The sequence below is a fragment of the Chionomys nivalis genome, chromosome 14 (genome assembly GCF_950005125.1).
Source record: "Chionomys nivalis chromosome 14, mChiNiv1.1, whole genome shotgun sequence".
NCBI lineage: Eukaryota > Metazoa > Chordata > Mammalia > Rodentia > Cricetidae > Chionomys > Chionomys nivalis.
The window spans coordinates 47,904,116-47,924,930 of record NC_080099.1 but is presented as its reverse complement, the minus strand read 5'-3'; the positions used below and the strand labels follow the sequence as shown (position 1 = coordinate 47,924,930).

The 20,815-nt window shown below is 40.3% G+C and overlaps 1 protein-coding gene across 16 annotated transcripts in view; it reads left to right on the top strand.

Moving 5' to 3' along the window:
• Apc (APC regulator of WNT signaling pathway) overlaps positions 1 to 20,815 on the top strand; it is a 96,408-nt gene that overhangs the window by 25,257 nt on the left and 50,336 nt on the right. For 8 of the 16 annotated variants that reach the window (XM_057788993.1, XM_057788985.1, XM_057788983.1 and 5 more), the window contains exon 2: positions 16,423 to 16,575. The exons of the other annotated variants lie outside the window; for them this stretch is intronic. In XM_057788993.1, the coding sequence (XP_057644976.1) occupies positions 16,441 to 16,575 (135 nt within the window). In that variant the 5' untranslated portion in view covers positions 16,423 to 16,440. The remainder of the gene's footprint in view (positions 1 to 16,422; positions 16,576 to 20,815) is intronic. 16 annotated transcript variants of the gene reach the window in all.

Below are 20,815 nucleotides of genomic sequence, written 5' to 3'. Positions count from 1 at the left end.
CAAAGCTGCAGCTGATGGAAAGGGCTACCGAGGACGGGAGGAAAAAAAGCGGAGCCCAAGTGATCTTTCGCTTGACTAGCGAAATAACGTTCAGTAGTAGTAACGTGCCGCTTTCGTACAACATGTAGGTGAACTCGTTGAGAATAGGATGGCACAGATAGCCGTGTCTTTGTTAGCGGCAGGATGCAGTGGTAGTGGCTTTCGGTGGTGATGCAGCAGGGCTCTGCTGTAGACAACTGCAGAGAGTAAGCACCCTGAGCAGATGGAATGCTCAGTCCGTCTACAGGAGGCCAGCGCACAACTACACCCAGATAGGAGAAAATGCATAGTTTGCCTTTTTAAAGTGGGAGGAATATCAGATTATGAATGTTTTGACAGAGGAGGATATCAAACACTTTGATTTTATATCACAAGAGATGTCAAATGCTTTGCTTTAACATAAATCCTATAGGAAGTCTTAATACATTATGTATGGAACTCGGTCTTCCCCTTTGTTAGTCTAGTTCTTATGCCGTTAATTAGATCATTCGAGGGCAAATTACTTTGTGAAAAATTTCAGACAATACATTTTTTATAGGCCTGATATTTAAGACTTATATTTATTACGTAAATTTCTATTTCTCTTCTGTCACTTTTTAATGTAGTTTAATAAAATCTACAGATATTTTAGCTATATCTCTATTTAGTGAGTATCCGCAAGATACAGTCTCAGTCTAAAGTGTTTTAATGACATTAAATGTCTGAAAGCGTCTGTCTGGGATGAGTCTTGGCCTTATTCCTGTGCATGTCTCTGGCAACCCCCCGCACCTCAGGCTCAGAGCTACACCAGCAATGGCTTTGTGAAGCCCTCCAGGATCAATGCTCCTCCAAGATAGTTCCTTTTAAGTTGTTTATGTGGTTGTCTTAATAGAATTTCCAATTTTGTCTCAGTATTTTTCAAAATAATTATACCTGAGTAAATAATACTATGCAAGATTTTCATTGACAAATGAAAATTAACAGTTTTATTATTTTTTGTTTTGTTTTGCTGTTTGTTGTTGTTATTTTAAAACAAAGTCTCATTGTGTAGTTCAGGCTGGCTTCCAACTTACTTTGTACCTGAGTGACTTCAAACTTAGGCTCCTCCTGCCTCAGCCTTCCAAGTGCTGGGGTTATAAGACTATGCCAGTGTGCCAGTCCTAACTTTATTCCTTAATATTTTTAATATTTTAATTTTATGTGATTGTGGATGTCAGGATTAAAAGTACTTGGGATAGCTTTTAAATCTAATGGAAACCATACCTGGGGTTAAAGGTGTCATGTTGAACTGGCAATGAAATTTAATAGCTAACATTATCCAATCCCTTGAATCTCAGTCTACTTCTTGAGTTTATGGAATTATAATTTTTACAGATGTATTCTCATTTAATCACCTAGTGAGTGTAGCATTATTCTCATTTTATATGTTTTACAGTTATTCTATCCTAGTATGTGACTTTATCCAAGGTCATCAGGTCATCTACTGTGTAAGGATAAGAGCTTGCCTTTTATTTAACTTCTGTTTTGTTTTGTTTTTTGAGACAAGATTTCTCTATGTAGCCTTGGCTGTCCTGGAACTTGCTCTGTAGACCAGGCTGGCCTCAAACTCACAGCAACCACCTGCTTCTCCTCCCCAGTGTTGGGACTAAAAATCTAAAGACATGCACCACCACTTACTGGCCAGTTTTTAACTATAAGAACGCATTATAAAAGATTTGATAACTTAAAATTACATGTATATATTTACTCTGTGTGTGTGTATTTGCATGCATGTTGCCAAGAAGCTTATGTAGAGGTCACATGACAGCTTATTGAACTTGGTTCTCTCCTCCCTCCATGGGAGTTCCAAGGATCAAACTCAGTCTATTGGGCTTGATGCCAAGTACCTTTACCCACCGAACAATCTTGGCAGTCCCATTAATTAGTATATATTTTTATTAGTGTTATAAACATTTCTACAATATTAGATTACAGTATTTTTCCAAGTTAAATGAGAAATAAGGCTAAATTAAGAAAAGATCTCCCTTTAGTTATAATAGTCTATATTTCACTGAGCTTTGTAAAGGGGTCTTTAAAATTGCTTATTGCTAACTTTTATAGCTAGAATTATGTGACCTACTTAGAACTTCATAAATTAAATATTCAGAAGTGTATTTTGTGAACTAAAAGCTACTCATGATTTTGTTTGGAAGAATCACAGTGTGAATTTATGTCTTACTGTTTTCTCTTGTACTGATTTCACACACTGTAACTAGTACTAACTTCGTGTTTAAACACTTCGCAGTGTCACTCTCCCATTGGACGGACGAGGCCAAGTGATAGCTGTTCGCACAGGTGCCAGAAATGTGATAGCATGTGGTTTAGAAAGATGAGTAACACTTGAGGAAATCTACTCAGTACATATTTGCTAGAGTACCAGCCACATGCCAAACATCAGAACCAAATAAAACCCGGGAACTAACCTTCATGAGACTTACAGTAAACTGTGAAATCTGAACGCGGGTTGGATACTGATTGCTTTGGCTGGTCCTGGGCACCTTTTTAAAGGTTTGTATAATCTGAAATATTTTCTGATTTGCAGAGAAGGAATGGATTGTTCTTTGAAGTACTGTACCCTTGTTTAAGACCTGACATCACAGATTGTTTTTGAATATCATCAAGGTTGAGTGGAATGGTTTCTGTATCATTTAGTCCTGGCTGCCAGTTATATATTTAGTTTTGTTTTTAGACAAGGGAGGACACCGCCGTTGTTTGGTAAGATGATGTGTTGTGTGAAAGGAGCTTTGTCCTTTGTTTTCACCTTCTCCTGTTTTTCTTTCAAAGTGCATGTCTTGTTTTTACATTGCTGGAGGTTGAACCCCACAGCCTTTGCCTCTGCCGTTGGACCAGAAGCATTTTTAAGTTCTGTGGTATTAAATACATTGTGCATCTATATCCACGGTCATCTCCAGAACTTTTTCATCTTCCCTTGTGGAAACTTTGAGACCATAAAAGCCCCAATTCTCTTTCCCTTGACACTTAGCAACCACTTTATTACCTCTATGAAGTTGCCTGTTGTAGGAATTTCATATAAAAAGATTCATATATTTACCCTTTGGTGACCAGCTGGCTTAATTCATTTATCTTAGTGTCTTCATGAATCATTTAAGCTAGCCCGCATGTATTTTAGTTTCTTTCCTTTTGAAGACTGAGTAATTCCATTCCATGCACACTACATTTGTTTATCTATCTGCCTCTTGGAGTCTGCTTCCATTTTGTCCTGAGTAAAGCTGTGATCATGTATGTGCTGAGAACTCTTGTCTCTGCTTTCACTTTCTTTGTGTGCTGACAAATGTTTTAACTCTTAAAATGTTGTCTGTTTTACTTCCTGTCCTTTGAATTTGTGGTGCTAACATCGCTGTTTAGCACCCCATAATGTTCATCATTACTCTAGTGGAGGCTGTAGGTTTCCTTTTCTGGATTCTGTTTACCACAGACTACAACGATTCGTACTTGCTATGACTACTCACTGGTTGTCCTAGTTATGTGTTGCTGCACAACAGACCACACCAAAACTTAATGGCTTGAAACAACATTGTGGCTTAAATTATAAGCATTTATTGTTTCAGTTTCCATGAGATAGGAATTCAAGAGCATCTTGTTTGTGAGAAAACTGTTTTCTCAGGAAGCTGCAGTTAAGATTTGGTTATCATTTTTTTTTAAGATTTATTTATTTATTATGTATACAGTGGTTTGTCTGTGTGTATGCTTGCTGGCCAGAAGAGGGCACCAGATCTCATTACAGATGGTTGTGAGCCACCATGTGGTTGCTGGGAATTGAACTCAGTACCTCTGGAAGAGCAGTCAGTGCTCTTAACCTCTGAGCCATCTCTCCAGCCCCAAGATTTGGTTATCTTGACAGTCATCAGGCCTTGACTAGAACTGAGGCTACTTCCAAGATGACTCGTTCACATATCCTCTGTTTCCCAGTGGCTACTGACCAATAGTCTCAGTTGCTTATTTTGTGGGAAAGAGGCAAAAAAGGAAGCCATTTATGGTGTGGTCTCAGAACCTGTACACCATTTCTGTTGTCTTATGGAGTCATACTTTCTTGGCCTGCCAGCCTGCAAAAAGTGACTTGGAGACTTCTTATTAATTATGAAAGCTTGACCTTAGCTTAGGCTTTTTTCCAAGTAGCTCTCATAACTTAATCTGTTTTTATTCGTCTATGTTATATTATGTGACTTGGCTACCTTCTCTGTGCTGCATGTCTAACTTGTTCCGCATCTCTGCATGCCTAGATTCCTCTCTTCCTCTCTCCCCACAAGTCCCACCTATCCTCTCCTGCTCAGCTATTGGCCAGTCAGCTCTTTATTAAACCAATCAGAAGGTGTCTTGGCAAAGACACATCTTCACAGTGTACAAAGATTATCCTACAACAGCCCTACCTTTACTAAGAGTGCTAAGTCTAGTCTACAAAAGAAATGAATTGGACCTCTCAGGAGAGTATGGTCAGAGATTTGTATAAGCATTTGAAGGTCATTGCATGGATCCGGATGGCACTGGAATTTAGCCTAAGGGAAGTACTCACCATATTGGCATCGCTTTCTATTATTGTAACAAACTTCGTGGGTGGAGTGGGTTGGTTATCTGTGGGTTTTGTTTGTTGGTTTTTGAGAGGGTCTTGTATAGCCCAGATTAGCCTTGAACTCCATGTGTAGCTGAGGATGGCCTTGTTGCTATTACTGATCTTCTGCCTCTACTTCTGGGATTATGGGTGTATACTTGGTTTTATGTGGTGCTGGGACCAAATCCAGGGCTTTGTGCCTGCCAGGCAAGCACTCTACCACCTGAGCTATCCTCAGCCCACTTCAGGATTTAAGACAGAATTTACTATTATGCATTCTTGGAGGTCAGAAGTCGGAATGGTTTCCACTGGCCCGAAGTGAGGAAGCACTTTGGGATCACGGCCCTTCCTAAGGCTAGAGGGAAGTATTTGTTTCTTTGCCTTTTCCCCTAGCTTCTAGGTGCCTCCTTCATTCCTTTTCTCCACCTTCACTGTCAGCAGCGTAATTACTTTCCCTCTGAACCTGACACTTGGCCTCCACTGTCACCGGTCCTTTTTTGGTCAGCCCTTTCTTCTTCTGTGAACATCCGTCATAGCATTGGTTCTGCCCGCGAAAGTCAGGAAAATTTGGTCCTCAGGCTTGACTGATTGTACCGACAAAGTCTCTTTAGCCAAGAAAAGTAATGCATTTATGGGTTTGGGAGGTTAGGGCACGGACAACTTTCTGGTATCATATTTTTTTTTTTTTGCCATAGGTATGCATACTAACAGTTTATGTTTTTCTCTGAAGCATTTTGAAAATAATTCTTTTGTGAATAAGTATTACTTTTGAAGTGAGACTAAAATTTTTATTTAAGGTATAATCGGTAAGTATTGAAATAGGTTTTTAATTTTTTTTTTTTAGAATACTGGCTTTATTACCAGTTAAATGTTTATCTGTATATTAGCTACTTAGGACAGAGTCTATAATAGAAACTCAGAAATGAAGTCACTCTTTATACCTTTAGACTTGTAGCACCTTTTCTGGACTCCAGTCAATGACAGCCTCCTTATACAATCTAATTCCAAGCCACAGTGGTGTTTATGTCTCTTCCTCCCTGGTCTCCTTGATTATTTAATGTAACTAAATACTGTATTTAGTTATATTAGATAATTGTGTGCTCCCCAATATATATCTTGCTTTGTCAACTTCTGGACTTTGATTATGGTATTCGTGTTAATGAACTTAGGGGTACAACCTGTACCCCAAGTCAGGTCTGGTCACCCATCCTCAGCAATTAAAGCCAATTGAAAGAGCCAAATTAAAAGTGGGAAGCAGAAGATTTATTCAGTGTGGCCACATTGGGAAGAAAGACAGAGCTATAGTCAAACAGACACATGCACACACGTACGGATGTACGTACTCGTGCAATACCCCAATCATCTTCTCTGTCCTGAAGTGAGATGAAGGTTAAAGAGAGGACCAAGGATATGCACATCTAAGCAGTCCAGATCAAGATGTGGGGCCAGCACCATCCCAGATGTACCCATCTTTGTCTGGACTTCAGTCTCCTGCAAAGTAATCTGGAAGGTTCTTACAGCTGTGTGAATCTCTCCAGGAGACAGGTTCCCCTCTGGCTGAGGCTTTTTCCTTCTCCCAGCATGAGATTCTTGGAAAATTTTCTGGTTTTTTTGAGGGCTCCCCATTTCAGTGGTATGATAGTCAGATTGAAAGACACAGGTATCGCTTTAGAATATCTTTATTTCCTCCATGCCTGTTGGAATTTCCTGGAATTCTGTCCTCTAATGGTTCTGTGTCTGCAGTGAGCTGATGGAAGAAGCAGTGCACGGAGTTGTGAGCCAGGGAATAGAAGGTGGCACCCACAAGCCTGATGGTTTTATATAATGATCTTGTTTATCCTTTTCCAGGAGCTATTTCAGAACAAGGAATGTATTAACTTACCTTTTATCACTATATTATTTTCCCAGAGCTGTTGGAGCAAAGTGTCATAAACTGTTGATAGTTTAGAACATTAGAAACCTGTGATTTTACTATTCTGGAGACTGGAAGCCCAAAGCCAATGTGTTGGCAAGATTACTTTTTTCTGAAGACTCCAGGGAAGGGCCTCTTCTCTCTCTCTTAGCAACCTCCCCTTTCCATTGTCACAATGTGTTCCTTCTGTGTGTCTATGTTGATTCACATGTCCTTGAATTCCACAAATTGATGTAGATCCCACTTTAATATAGTGTCTTAGCTCTATTACTAATGCAGAGACCCTGTCTACAAAAGGTTCAGATTCATAGGTTTCTGTGACTCATTGTTAGAAATGAACCCATTGTTAGAAACAAAAATCAGCAACACACAAGAGAATACAACAAGCCAAGCCAAGCAGTGATAGCTCATGCCTTTAATCCCAACACCCAGGAGGTAGAGATAGGCAGATCTCTGTGAGTTCAAGGCCATGCATATCAAGTTCCAGGACAGGCTCAAGCTACAGAGAAACCTTGTCTTGAAAAACAAAAAAAAAAAAAAAAAAATAAAGTAAAATAAGAAAGAAAGAATACTCGAACAAAGTAAAAATAGTTTTGCAAGGTGATTTCTCTTTTGGCAAAAAGGTTAGGCAACAGAACCAAAACCCTGCTAGCCAACATACTCTAAAAATGAAAAAAGGCAACTGTGTTTTATCCCTGACTTACATGATGGTACCTCATCCCACTGAGAATTTGGTTTTCCAAGTGACATGATTGGCACTATCAGCTCAAAGTGGAATGGGAGGACTTAAAGTTTCTTATAGCATTAGCACCGCCTTATACTGGCGTGGTAGTGTATGGATTAGAAATTGTCAGAATTTGTTGATCCCATGATGCAGCCACAGAGAGCCGTTATTTTTTTTAATATTTATTTATTATGTATACAATATTCTGTCTGTGTGTACCCCTGACTGCTCTTCCAAAGGTCCTGAGAGCCGTTATTCTTTAGTGAAGGTTGTCTTACATTTTTCTCTGAATTTGTCTTGTTTTCTATTTGCTTGCTCCTGTAACTGATGATGCATATCATTTACCTTCTATGTGACTGTCACTGGGAGCATTGGGTTACAGAGACTGCACATTACATACAGCCCTCTTCTAAAGATGTATGTGCCTTAGCTGAGGAGATAAACACACCAGAGAAAAGTAGACCATAACTAGGCCAAGGTGTGTCATACTTACTGCTCCTTCAGCAGGATATGTGTTGTTGATTAGACATGTCAGCAGGGCTTTGTGTAAAGCAACCGAACTGGACCTAGAAGAAGCTATGCTATAACAGAGCAGCAGATAAATAATGTGCCTTTCAAAAAGAGGATGTTAAAACACATGTACCACAAAGGTACAAGCCATATGCAGAAAATATTGAGAAGAGACTTATATGGGGGGGGGCGTATACTGGAACCTAATAGAAGGTAAGTTGAAAGCTGTTATCAGGGTAGAGCCTTGCTTGCTTGGTAAGAATGTGAGCATTGGACACCAGTATGGGTTTGACTCCTGACAAACCTTTGGTCTGAGTTCTGGGGAAATTACTTGCCATTTGGACATCACATTTTCTTTAACTCTACAAGAAGCATAATACTTACTTCATGGGTAGTTGTAAGGTAAGGGGGGTAATGGGTTTAACACATGTACAGCTTATGGCATATACTATCTGGATTTCACGTCTCAGATACATAGAAGTAAGGGTATGTGTAGAAGATATAAATAATATGTCATAGCTAGGAAACAAGGTATAGAATTTTGAGACTTTTATATGCTCTCAATTTTTTGATAAAGTTTATGAAAATTAGTCATGTTCCTGAGTACCATTCCAACCTAAACCATATTAATCCTAGTGGTTTTCACAGTGTCCAGCTGGTCTCATGGCAGTATATCATTGACAGTCAGGACGGAGCCATTCCTTCCTCACAGATGAGAAATTCCTCAAAATACCATCTAGATTAGCGCTTCCCAACCTGTGGGTCAAATGACCCTTTCACAGGTTTTGCCTAAAACCATCGGAAAACACAATATTTATTTGCATTACAATTCATAACAGTAGCAAAATTATGTAGTGTGAATTCTAATTGGTGTTAATAATAAAAACCCAGAATCAAATATAGGGGTTAATGTTGAAGATCAGAGAAGCAGAGCGCCAGAGAGTTCTTTACCTCTACCAGTGCTCAGACTGAAGGGGCGACCCTGTCCTCAGACTGCAATCTGTCTCCACCAAACCTCAGATTGCACTGAGCTCCCAGCTCCTCCCATCTTGTATTCCTCTCTCTGCCCAGCCATATAACTCCTGTCTCCACCTCCCTAGTCCTGGGATTAAAGGGTTGTGATCCCAATTTTGTGTGAGCTCTGTTTCTCTTTTAGAGGGATTCAATCTTGTGTTGCCCAGGGTGGCCTTGAACTAACAGTGATCCCTCTGCCTCTGTCTTCTGAGTCCTAGAACTAAAGGTGTGTGCCACCACTCCCTGGCCTCTGGTGGCTTAGCTCTGCACTCTGATCGTCGGGCAAGCTTTATTTGTTAAAACACAAACAGAATATCACTACAAAATTACAGTTATGAAGAAGCAACAGAATAATTTTATGGTTGGGGAGAACATGAGAACTGTCTTAAAGAATTGCATCATCGGGAAGGCTGAAAGCCACTGGTCTAGTGAAAGAGGAAATCATGAGTTTTCTGGAAATAAAAAGGGCACTTATAAGACCCATAAACCATTATCAGGCCTGTAATCCAAGAACAGTTGGTGCCCTTAGCAGTTCTGTCATTAAGGAAACCACTATAAGAAATGTGTTAATAAAAGCAAGTAAATAATCTTCAGTCTAAGCACTTGGAAGGCAAAGCAGGCTGATCTCCGTCTCGGTGAGAGTCCTGAGACACAGTATGATTCAGTGTCATTAAAAACATGTCTCCCAAATTAATAAAATATTATTGGGTTATAACTTTACATTTCTGTTCAATGAAAAAATGTAAAACCATTATGAATATAGTTGATTTCCTTCATAGAAGATCACTATACTCATCAGGTACACAGTTCTGTGTGAACGAGTATAGAAATGGAGTTTCTGGTTTGGCCCTTCTGAAGTAGTCAGCCACAAACCCGTTCATTTCCTGAGTGAACACCACTCGTTCGTGCTTTATTCCTGACAGTACTGGGAATTTTCTGTCCTCGGGTACCTAAGTGATAGTTAAGTTTTTGAAAGTGTGAATTTACAATCTCAAAAACCTGAGAAGCAGCTAAAAAGGTAAGGAATGGAGTGACTTAAAAAATCAAGGGGCTTGAGATGAGACCGTGGAGTTCATTGTTCTTTTCAGCATAACAGATCACCTCTTACTGGCTAGAAGTAAATACTAACTTTCAGAATTTTTCAGTAGCCTTAGAAGTTACGTGGGCTGCCCTTGAATGTTTGAAGATCAGATAGATGCCAGGGTTTTGCAAACTGCTAGCAGTTTCTATAAACTGGCTGTATTTGAAGATAGTCATGCTGTCCCATGTTGTGGTTTCTGAGGGTGCTTTTATGCTACAAAGACCAGAAGGTACAACAGTCATGTGGGCCTGCAAAGGCTTATAATGTTTGCTGTTTTCTCTTACAGAAAACGTGTGTAGCTTGACGTGGTGGCCCATGCCTTTAATCCTTGCACCTGAGAGGCAGAGGCAGGAGGATCTCAGAGATTGTCAGGTCAGCTTGATCTGTATAGAGAGGTCTAGACCATAGTGAAACCCTGTCTCCTTCCCCCAACAAAAACATTTGCTCTTCACCCTCTTAATTTAATTGTGATGACCACCTTAGCGCTTACCAGTTTTCCAGACAACATCCATAGCCATGTTCAGGGAGTAAGGACTGTCATTGACTATGAGTGAGGCCTTGCGGAGAGCAGAGGGTGGCTAGGGTATGCATTGCTTGTTAGAGAAAGTGACAGAGAGTCTTCTTGGAATTAAACCCTTTCTTAATCTGACAGTTTTATATTTTCACGTTTAAGTTTCGGGGGAGGTGTTGGGTGGTGGTGGCGCACTCCTTTAATCCAGCGCTTGAGATGCAGAGGCAGGCGGATCTCTGTGAGTTTAGCCTGCCTGTTCTACAGAGAAAGTTCCAGAACAGCCTGGTCTACCCAGGGACGGGGGACACGTTCATTGTTTTTGTTTGTTTCTTCCTTTTCCAGTCAGTATTCATCATGTCGTTAAGATTTACAATGCCTATTAAGACCTAGGCTGTGGTGAAAACTGTGGTGACACCGTGGGTTTGTTTTGTTTTATTGTAAAGAGGCTGTATGCTTCTAATTTCACTGAGGCGTGTGCACACGCGCAGCGCTCATGTGGGTACTGGCCGGAAGTCAACTTCAGGGGTCATACGTTCTCTCATTGCCCTGATTAGGCTAAACTGGGTGGCCCTGTGACGCCAGGGATTGTTCTGTCTCGGCCTCCCCCGTGCTGGGATTAGAGGCAAAAGCTACCTTTGAAACAAAAGAAAACAACTTGGATATTGAGCATCAACTCAGCTCCTGTGTTTGTGGTGTACGCACTTTGCCAACTTGAGCCATCCTCCAGCCTGATATTAGCTTTGTGGGATCAGGCATGGTAGCTCGCATCTGTAATTCCTGTTAAGGACTGCTCTCCGTTCTAGGTCAGCCTGGGTTACAGAGTGAGATAGATCCTGTCTAAAACCAAAACAGCTAAAATTATGTAGTAGCTAGGGACCCAGTAATAAGAGCTCTTGCCTAACATGCAGGAGCATCTAGGTTCAGTGTCCAGTATCTCAGAAACGAAACAAGAAGTTTATTGTAGAAACTTTTAGCAGCCTCCCTCCTATTTCTACTTTATAAAGATTTTTTATCAGACTATACTCTGACTTTTGTCAAGAGGTTTTTTTTTTTTTATTTTAGTAATCAGGTCTTTCTAAAACCTCAGTATTTAAATGGACTGAATGATATTAATAAACTGTACTTACATTCCTAGAATAAGCTGTTTGCTTCTTTACTGTGCATTTTGTTTTCTGATACTTGCTTTAGGGTTTTTGAATCAATATTTGTGAATAACAATAGCCTATGTTGTTTCGTTCACAGCCTTTGAGTTTCAAACCATGATCGTCATACTGTTCCTATAGATGGATTGAAGGATATATACTGTTTTTCTGTTCTTGAAAGGGTTTGTGTAAGGTTAGGGTGATTTTTTTCTCCCTTTTTTTCCCCTCCTAGTGGCCGTCCTTCTGTTTAGGAGCAGGGCACTCCTCGTGGCTGTACTTCTGTTTAGGAGCAGGGCACTCCTCGTGGCTGTACTTCTGTTTAGCATTACTAAAACCCTTCTTTTCCATATTTGAAATATTACCTTTATCATAGACTCAATTTCTTATGTTTGCTTTCATGTTTTAAAAATTATATTCTAGTGATTGATTTATTTATATGTCGATATTACAGCTTTTAAAAAAACTTTTATTTAGGCTGTTTGTGGAGGCACGCATGATTAATCCCAGCACTGGAGAAGTAGAAGCGGTTGGATCACTTAAATTCCAGGCCAGCCAGGGCTATGTGGTGAGACCCTGTCTCAAAACAGCATGTACACACACACCACCACCGCCACACTTAAATAACTTTGAACTTAGAGACTAGCTACAGTAAAGAGAAGGATTAGTTCCCATGCACACTCATTCAGTTCTCCACTCTTTCTGACTGTCAGAACTAAGGAAACTGGAAATGGACTGTACCATTGGAAGCCAGGGTGGTGTAGCCCCAGCCCTTGGGAGGCTGGGCAAGAGGCTTGCTACAAGTGGGGCGCTAGCCTGGGCTGTGGTAATTTGAGGACAGCTTGGGCCTCATGTGAGTATGTGATGGGTCTGCTCCACTGTCATTTTATATCTTTGCTAGCCTTTTTTTCCCAATTGTGTAGCTACAGAAAACAACCAAAATAAACCTTATGCAAAATTTTTATTGGAATTATAAATTTATGTTACTTTAGGGAAAGTAGCGTGTTTATGATGCTGATCTTAATGCACAGTCATGCCTTCCCACTTGTTGGCGATCTATGTAAGTTTACAGCATCCACCTATGTTTTCCCCACGGATTACCGCTAGGAAGATAAAGCCATAAATTTAGATATGGAAGCATGACTTAGCAGTTCTTGTAAATGGGATCTGTTTCTTGTGTTTCATCTTCTATCTGCCTTCTATTTGAACATAGGAATTTTTAGTGTTTGTCCTATAGTATATTCATATATTGTTCCCCACTATTTCAGTTGTGTAATACTTCATCCAAGGTTTGCCTTCTAAATTCCTTTATTAATTTGTGTCAACTACTGCTGTAATCTAATGTTTCTGTATAAGGAGGACTTCTTCTAGGGCTGATGTGAGTCATATTAAGGAAGTTGGAGTGTTCGGTTGTCTAGTGTTGGGGTTGAACCTGGGGCTTCACACCTGCTAAGCATGCCCTCCACATTGAGCTAAGGCCTGGCCGGCAAGAGCTCTTTCATTCATTGTTTTCAACAAGGACGGCTGCTGGAATAGAAAACACCTCTTCTCCTTAGTTCTTTTCTCTGTGTGGTCTGTTCATGTCCAGTGATACAAACTAGTAGTAACAGCTTTGCCATCGTGACTCCTCCAACCCAGTCTTTCTATGCAGAATTGCTGACCTTGGGGGCTGGAGAGATGGCTCAGAGGTTAAGAGCACTGGCTGCTCTTCCAGAGGTCCTGAGTTCAATTCCCAGCGACCACATGGTGGCTCACAACCATCTGTGCTGAGATCTGGCGCCCTCCTCTGGCGTGTGGGCATATATTGAGGCAGAATGTTGTATACATAATAAATCTTTAAAAAAAAAAAAAAGAATTGCTGACCTTGAATTTGTAATCATCCTCCTGCCTTAGTCTTTAGTGCTAAGGCTGATTATTGGTATACACCACCATGCCCAACTGTATTGTGAGTCTTCCTAGAAAAATGGCCCATTTCTTTATGGGGATCAGTTTGGTAAATTATGTTTTCTGGTATATTGTTTGACTAATGGTCTTTTATGATCTTACGATTTTAGGAGATCTTTTATGATTTACTTTGGTATTTTTCCATTAATGTTTACTCCATTATCATCTAAAAGTATTAGCAGATACATCTCTTTTTAAAACCAAGACAAGCAGTTCTATTATTTAAAAAAAAAAAAAATAGCAGTCCCAGACTTAAGTGAGTAATAATGAATTCTCCACGTTTAATCCTGGTCGTACTACTTTTGCCTTTCTGTTCCTTGCTTTGTTTTCTGCAGTGCATGTGTTTTCTGTAAGTATTTAGGTAAAGTCTGGGTTATAGCCTCCTTTTGCTTGCTCTTGCCCCACCTCAAGATGTGAGCAGGGATCTGAGCTGGCATCTTAACTACAGGGAAATAAGTTGAGGTGTTTGCATGCTCTCGGTCAAGGCAAGTTTTTGAGTTTCCAATTCACAAGGCATGGTGGCATTATGTGATCACGTAAGCTCTGTGCTTGGGTGGGTACTGGAGATTGACCCCTCGTATATTCGAGGCAAGAACTTACCACTGAGCATCACCTCCAACCCTTTTTAAAAAAAAAGCTGTTGAATGACTTCTAGTTACACTATTTGGTGTGAAATTCTTATGATTGCTTGAAAAGTATTCCCAAAGTAAATGCCAAAATTTCCTTTTTTTTTTTTTTTTTTTTTTTAATTTTCGAGACAGGGTTTCTCCGTAGCTTTTTGGTTCCTGTCCTGGAACTAGCTTTTGTAGACCAGGCTGGCCTCGAACTCCGCCTGCCTCTGCCTCCCAAGTGCTGGGATTAAAGGCGTGTGCCACCACCACCCGGCTAAAAATGTCCAATTTTTGTATAAGACATGACAGCTTCAGCCTCCTAGAAGGGTTATAAGGTAGAGTAATCCTCCGTGAAACATCTCATTGTTTTCTTATTTCATTGTTAGAGCAGAAGGACTTTAGTGATTGAGATTCTTTAGGGGAGTAGAGGTCATGAAAATCTTGACCACCATTCAAAACAAATCTGGGGCCTTTGGCCAATAAGAGTGCTTGAGTTTTCAGCACTAACATTGGGTGGATCCCAACCACCTGCAACTCCAGCTCCAGAGGATCTGATGCCCTCTTCTGGCCGCTATGGGCATTGCACTCTTTTACTCAAACAATGTACCGACATCAATCTGAAGTTTCTGCCTGCTGGCCAGAGCTTGCTTTTTTTTTGTGGTTATGTAAATTGACTTGTCTCAGCACACCCCCACATGAGCTTTTCCCTCGTTTTGTTATTTTAGTGTAACATTGCCTGTAATTGTATTTTAAGTAAATTATTTTGAGGCTTAATTATTCGAGCTTTGTTGGGTCCCTACTTGTCAGATGATTTCAATATGCTGTGTATTTCTGAACCTGCTTATTATTGACATATATAAAACAGAAAAAAAAAGATTAATCATATGAATTTTGCCGTTGTCTGAGAGCTCTCCTTGGTCCTGTTGAAAGTGGTCTGCTTCTTTTCCTCTCATCCCTGGTGTAACGGAAGGGCAGCTTCACCGTAATAAGGTCTCACTAAGAAGTTATGCTACATGTGTGCTTTCAGAATATATTTACATAGGATCGTTGGTTTTCAGTCTCTATTTTGTTACTCCTAACAGCATTCCTCTAAGTTATGTTGAAGTAGGTGGTAAATGCCTTCTAGAAATGAAGTAATGAAGGGGTGAAAGTTAACCGATAGATGACCGTGCCTGAGCCTAAGACCATGCTTCCAAATACGAGTCTCCTTGTTTTTAACTTTGGAAACTTCCGGTAGACGGTCTCCAGCCCAGGCCTCCCCTTCTTAGGCACCCTTGGGTTGTCCCAGGTTCACCAGTGTCTCTGGTCTTGTAGAAATGACTAGATTCGAGTCCCTTGATTTGTTGTTAGGGTGCTCGAGTTGTACAGCTCCGGTATTGTCACGAATAACCAATGGTGCAAGCAGCCTGCATTGTCCTAATGGACTCCTTTCCTTTTATGGAAGCAGTTTATATCAGGGTCTTTAAATGTATGTGATGATTTGTATTAAATAATTTAGAATTGTTTATTCTTAATTTTTATTCCAAAATTAGTTGACGTTAAACTAAAAAGAGAATCTGGGTTCCCTGACTCTTGTTATTCTTTCTTTTTCTTCTTTTGTTTTTCTCTTGCTTAGTCTTGACATGCCCTGTGTCATCCTGCATCTGGTCATCCCAACAGCGCTCTCTTTCTTGTCTCCTCTGTTCCCTCCACTCTCTTTGAAGTCTTATCTGTAAGGTCATCCCATCCACTTTCTTTTGTCAAATACCTTTCAGCCTCAGTTTGAACACAGACCGCTTCTGCCATAGACTGGGCTATCCTTTCCATCAGCAGTCTCAGTTTTATCTTTGCCTTTGCGACAGTTTTGTGAATGGCTGCTGTTCTGTGACATCTTAAATCTTCAGAACTACTTCACCATGGATGTTTTAAGACAAACCTTTCATTAAATAAAAGTGGTAGAATGGTCTTGTTAATCTGTTCTGACTCTGAAAACCTATAACCCATGCTCAAATCTAAGACTGAAATCCATTACTATACAAATTCCTTATCGGTGGCTCTGTTCTGTAAGTTTGACATAACAGGGCTAGTTAGATCATCTTTAACCTTGAAAGATTCTTACAGATAGAAATCTTCCCTGTGCAAATAGGCTGAGGTCTGCCTTCTGCTTTTACCCTGTTTCTCTTCAGCTAGGACCCTGTGTTCTATCCTCTCAGGAGGTGCTGCTGCTTGAGTGGCGTCGTTTGGAGACCAAACCCGCACACAGGCACCATCCCTGTCTGGACAGCTTTGCTGTCATTGTCTCTTCCTTCAAAACAAAACAAGCAGCTTCTCCATTTTCAGTAGTGAATTTCAAAATCCTTTTTAACCCTATAGGTCCAAGGGTAGCCAAGGATGGCTGCAGCTTCATATGATCAGTTGTTAAAGCAGGTGGAGGCCCTGAAGATGGAGAACTCAAATCTTCGACAAGAGCTAGAAGATAATTCCAATCATCTTACAAAACTGGAAACTGAGGCATCTAATATGAAGGTATCAAGACTGCAACTTTTAATTGTAGCTGATCCACTTTCATTCCGTATCCTCTTGTCAACTTGGGGTAGCTAAGATGCTTTACTGACTCAAAAGTATACTTTAAACTAAACAATAATATATGAACTCTTTCTTAGAAAAGTTAACATATTCTTAGTAAATGTGTTAAATTAATATAACAAATCATTCAAAGAAAATAAATTAGCCCTGGTGACTAGTTCTTTCTAGTTTTTAAGTTTAAAAATAATAACCCCAACTTTATCATTGTATTCAGTTTAGAGGGAAGGGTTTCTGTACAGCTTATAGAAACTAGCTTTATTTTACAGTGTATCTCAAATATTTCATTGCATTATTTGGAAAATGCAGGCATCATAAGCCTAGAGAATGATTTCCGTGACACTTCTAAGCACTGATGTTGGTTTGCCAGGTAGCAAGAAAACTTACACAGTAAAATATTTAGTGTGTAGAAGGGAAAAGATTCAAAGTAATTGATTAAAACTTTAGTTACTGTAATTATCAGTTAGGCAGATTCCCAACAAATATAATAACTTCATAAAATTGGAGATTGTCAACAGAAATGGTTTACTTCCTTCCCTGAGGGAAAGTTGTATTTTGTGTTGTTTCTGTTGCTTGGCTATTTTAACATCTTGATTTCTGACTTTTTCCTCTGAATACTCCATTTTGCTCATCTATAGATATCTCCTATTCTGTCTAGTTCTTTTCTGTCATTTCAGAGTCTCCTTTTCTAGACTGCTGTGTCTCACTGAAGAAACTGTTCTCTTTCCTGCTTTCTCCTTTAGCTCCAGCATCCTAACAGCTCAGCCTTTGCTCTCACACACTGTCTTCCTATCTTCCTAACAGCTCAGCCTTTGCTCTCACACACTGTCTTCCTATCTTCCTAACAGCTCAGCCTTTGCTCTCACACACTGTCTTCCTATCTTCCTATTATCTTTTTCCCATTCTAATTGCCATAAAAACTCTCTGGCAATAACGTCTTCAAAATAGACACTTCATATCATTTTGGAAATAGGATAACTATAAACAATGATTTGGTTTTTTCTTACCACAAGCTACTATCAGTGATTTAAAACACTAGAGTCAGTTACCTAATAGGTTAAAAAGCCATTTGTTATCGTAACACTTACAGCACAGCGCCCTTTAAACTTGTACAGGGCATCTGTTTGAGAGTTCAGGGAAACAATGTGCAGACACATTTTGGTTTGCTTGACTGCATATACATTGCACATTTCCTCCTGAAGGGCCTGTTTAAATTGTACATATCTAATTTGTCATACAGAACTCAGTTCTAGCTTGAAGTTTTCATTTAACTATTTAAGCAAGTCCAAAAATTGTTTTTAAAAAACACTTTGGAGGAGACATTTTAGTCGACATTAGGTCCATCTCCATGCTGAAAGTAGAGTGTCTTTGAGAGTGACCATTCGAGTCATACCTTGTGTTGCTTGCTTATAAACCAGGTACAGGAGGAATATATTTAAGGTGCGTCTGAATTCAGCGATTTCTCGAAGGTGTCTCTGCACACACCCTTGCAGACCTATTTCATTAGGACTGGGCTTACAGCATCATAGTAATTACAGCCATCAGTCAAGTTATTGTTGGATTGCTTCCTAACGGGCTCTGTGCTGTTAAAGAACAGGAACTGTGACCTGTTTTGTCTTATATTGATTTGTAAAAAGATGCTTTTGAAAGTGTTGGTGTTTCCCATGTTGGGTTAAATTTAATGCAACACAGTAGTTCAAACACTCTTTAGAACACATAGAACAATGGCAAAGCTTGTTTCCTGACCTTTAACCTAGTCACCACAAAGCAAGGCATCTTCAGATTAAACCAAGGAAGCCTAAAATATAAGCAGTACTACCACCTAGTGGCAAAATAGGGTACTGTTGTTGGCCACCTGACATCACCATAAAAACATTAAAATACTGTGGGATAGATAGCACAGGAGGATGCATATTAAGAATTAGAGGATATGAACAGGGTGCTGAGGAAATACTTCAAGTTTAGTTACAAGTGTGTGAGTGTGCTGTGTTGAGAGCCCCTCTATAAATACACCTCCTAAAAGACTGCAGAAGAAGTGCTGTGTCACGGGAAGCAGAGCAAGCGGAGATTACTGGTGACTTTCCTCTCTGGGGACATAAGTGCAAGCCAAGCTGGGCACAAGCTGACAGCTTTGGCGGGGGAGCACACATGAAGGCAGGGGAGAAGAGCTCCAGCCATGGCAGTCTTTGCTGTGGATGCTGAGTCGTGGAGAAGCGGGGTTTGGGGGGAGATAGAAGGCATAATATTAGCTTATAGGACGTGGCTACAGAGAGGGTAACTTTAGTTTCATAAAGTGTTTGCCAGGATTTGAACTTATTGGACCAGATTAAAAACCTCAACTCCAAGAGATGGATTTTTAGTGCTAAAGAGATAAGAACCAGAAAATCATGCAGAGAAGCTGTAGTGAGATGTTTAATGGATGCATCTGCTGTGCCAGGCGTGGCTTGTTCCCAACCACGTGTCAGATCTGGAATTGTATAGAGTAGGGGGTTGAAGGCCGAGGAAACAGACGCCCATGGTTTCAATCCAAATAAAAAGGACATACTCAAGAAACAAAATAATAAAATGACCTGCAAACCATTCACTGCATCTGGTGGGATGGAAGAGGGCAGCCCCAGCAGGGGTAATCTACAGAAAGAATACACTCATCTTAAGTCTTTCTTGTTCTTATAGACACACCATTGGCATATTGTCAAGTTTTAAGAAATAAGAAAATGGTAATCAAGAAAACAGAAAGTAGGAGGTAATGCAGAAGTTGGAGTTAGTCAAAGATTCTTGACATAAATAGAATAATGAAAAAAATGAAAATTTGTAAAGTGCCAGAAATACTATAAATTTTTGACAGATAATTGTATCCACAGTAAAAAGTGTTCTGACTCTCAGGAACCAAGCACTTCCCAACTTCCCAGAAGATCTCACCTGCTGGGCTCCTCTTAATTACCACAAGTTTCTCGGCTCCAGCTGAGCAGCCTCGAGTATCCCAGCAAAGCAGTTTCTGGTATCTTGTTTTTTTGTTTGTTTGTTTTTGTTTTTTGTTTTTGTTTTTTAAATTTTTGAGACAGGGTTTCTCCGTAGCTTTTTGGTTCCTCTCCTGAACTAGCTCTTGTAGACCAGGCTGGCCTCGAACTCACAGAGATCCACCTGCCTCTGCCTCCTGAGTGCTGGGATTAAAGGCGTGCGCCACCACCGCCCGGCTTCTGGTATCTTGTTTATCACAGCTCTTCTTCAGCCCCAGCTAACAAGGCCACAGAATTGAAAATAACAAATGACCGTGATCGACTCTTAACTTCCCTCTGAAACCTCACAAGCTGGACCTCTGCACTGCCCTCAACATTCTCATCTTCCAGGCTCCTACAGAACAGCTCACCAAACCCTGAACACTCGGTGACTTTTCTAACCCAGAGTTCCAAAGTCCTTCCACAGTTCTCCCCCAAAACATGGTCAGGTCTGTCACAGAAACATCCCATTATCCTGGTAGTGACTGGCCTTAGGGTTACTACTGCTATGATGAAACACCACAACCAAAGCAACTTGGGGAGGAAAGGGTTTATTTGTCTTACACTTCCACATCTCAGTTTATCATCAGAGGAAGTCAGTCAGGGCAGGAACCTGAAGACAGGAGCTGATGCTGAAACCAAAAGAGTGCTGCTTACTTGCTTGCTCCTCATGGCATGGTAATCAATCTCACTTTCTTATAAAAACCAGGACCAACTGCCCAGGGATGGCACCACCCATCATGGCTCAGCCTCCTCTATCAATCACTTATTAAGGAAATGCCCAGTAGGCCTGCCTATAGCCCGATCCTATGGAGGCTTTTTTCTCAATTGAAGCTCCCTCCTCTCTGATGACTGTAGCTTGTGCAAGTTGACATAAAACTAGCCAATATAGGCTTCATCAGAATTAAAAATTTATATCTTCAGAGGCTTCAATAAGAAAATTAAAAACAGGCCATTATCAACTAAGGAAAATCACTTACCACACTGCACATATATTTGACAAAAGAACTTGTTTCAAAATATATAAGGGACTTGTATTATAAACAGTAAGAGCTAGTTTGGGGAGCTGGGAAGATGGTCAGTTGGTAAGGTAAAGCACTGGTGGCACAAGCAGGGTGACACCCCCCCCCCCAGAAGGAAATGCTGTGCTCCTGACATCTGTAGTCCCGGCACTCCTAAAGTAAGAG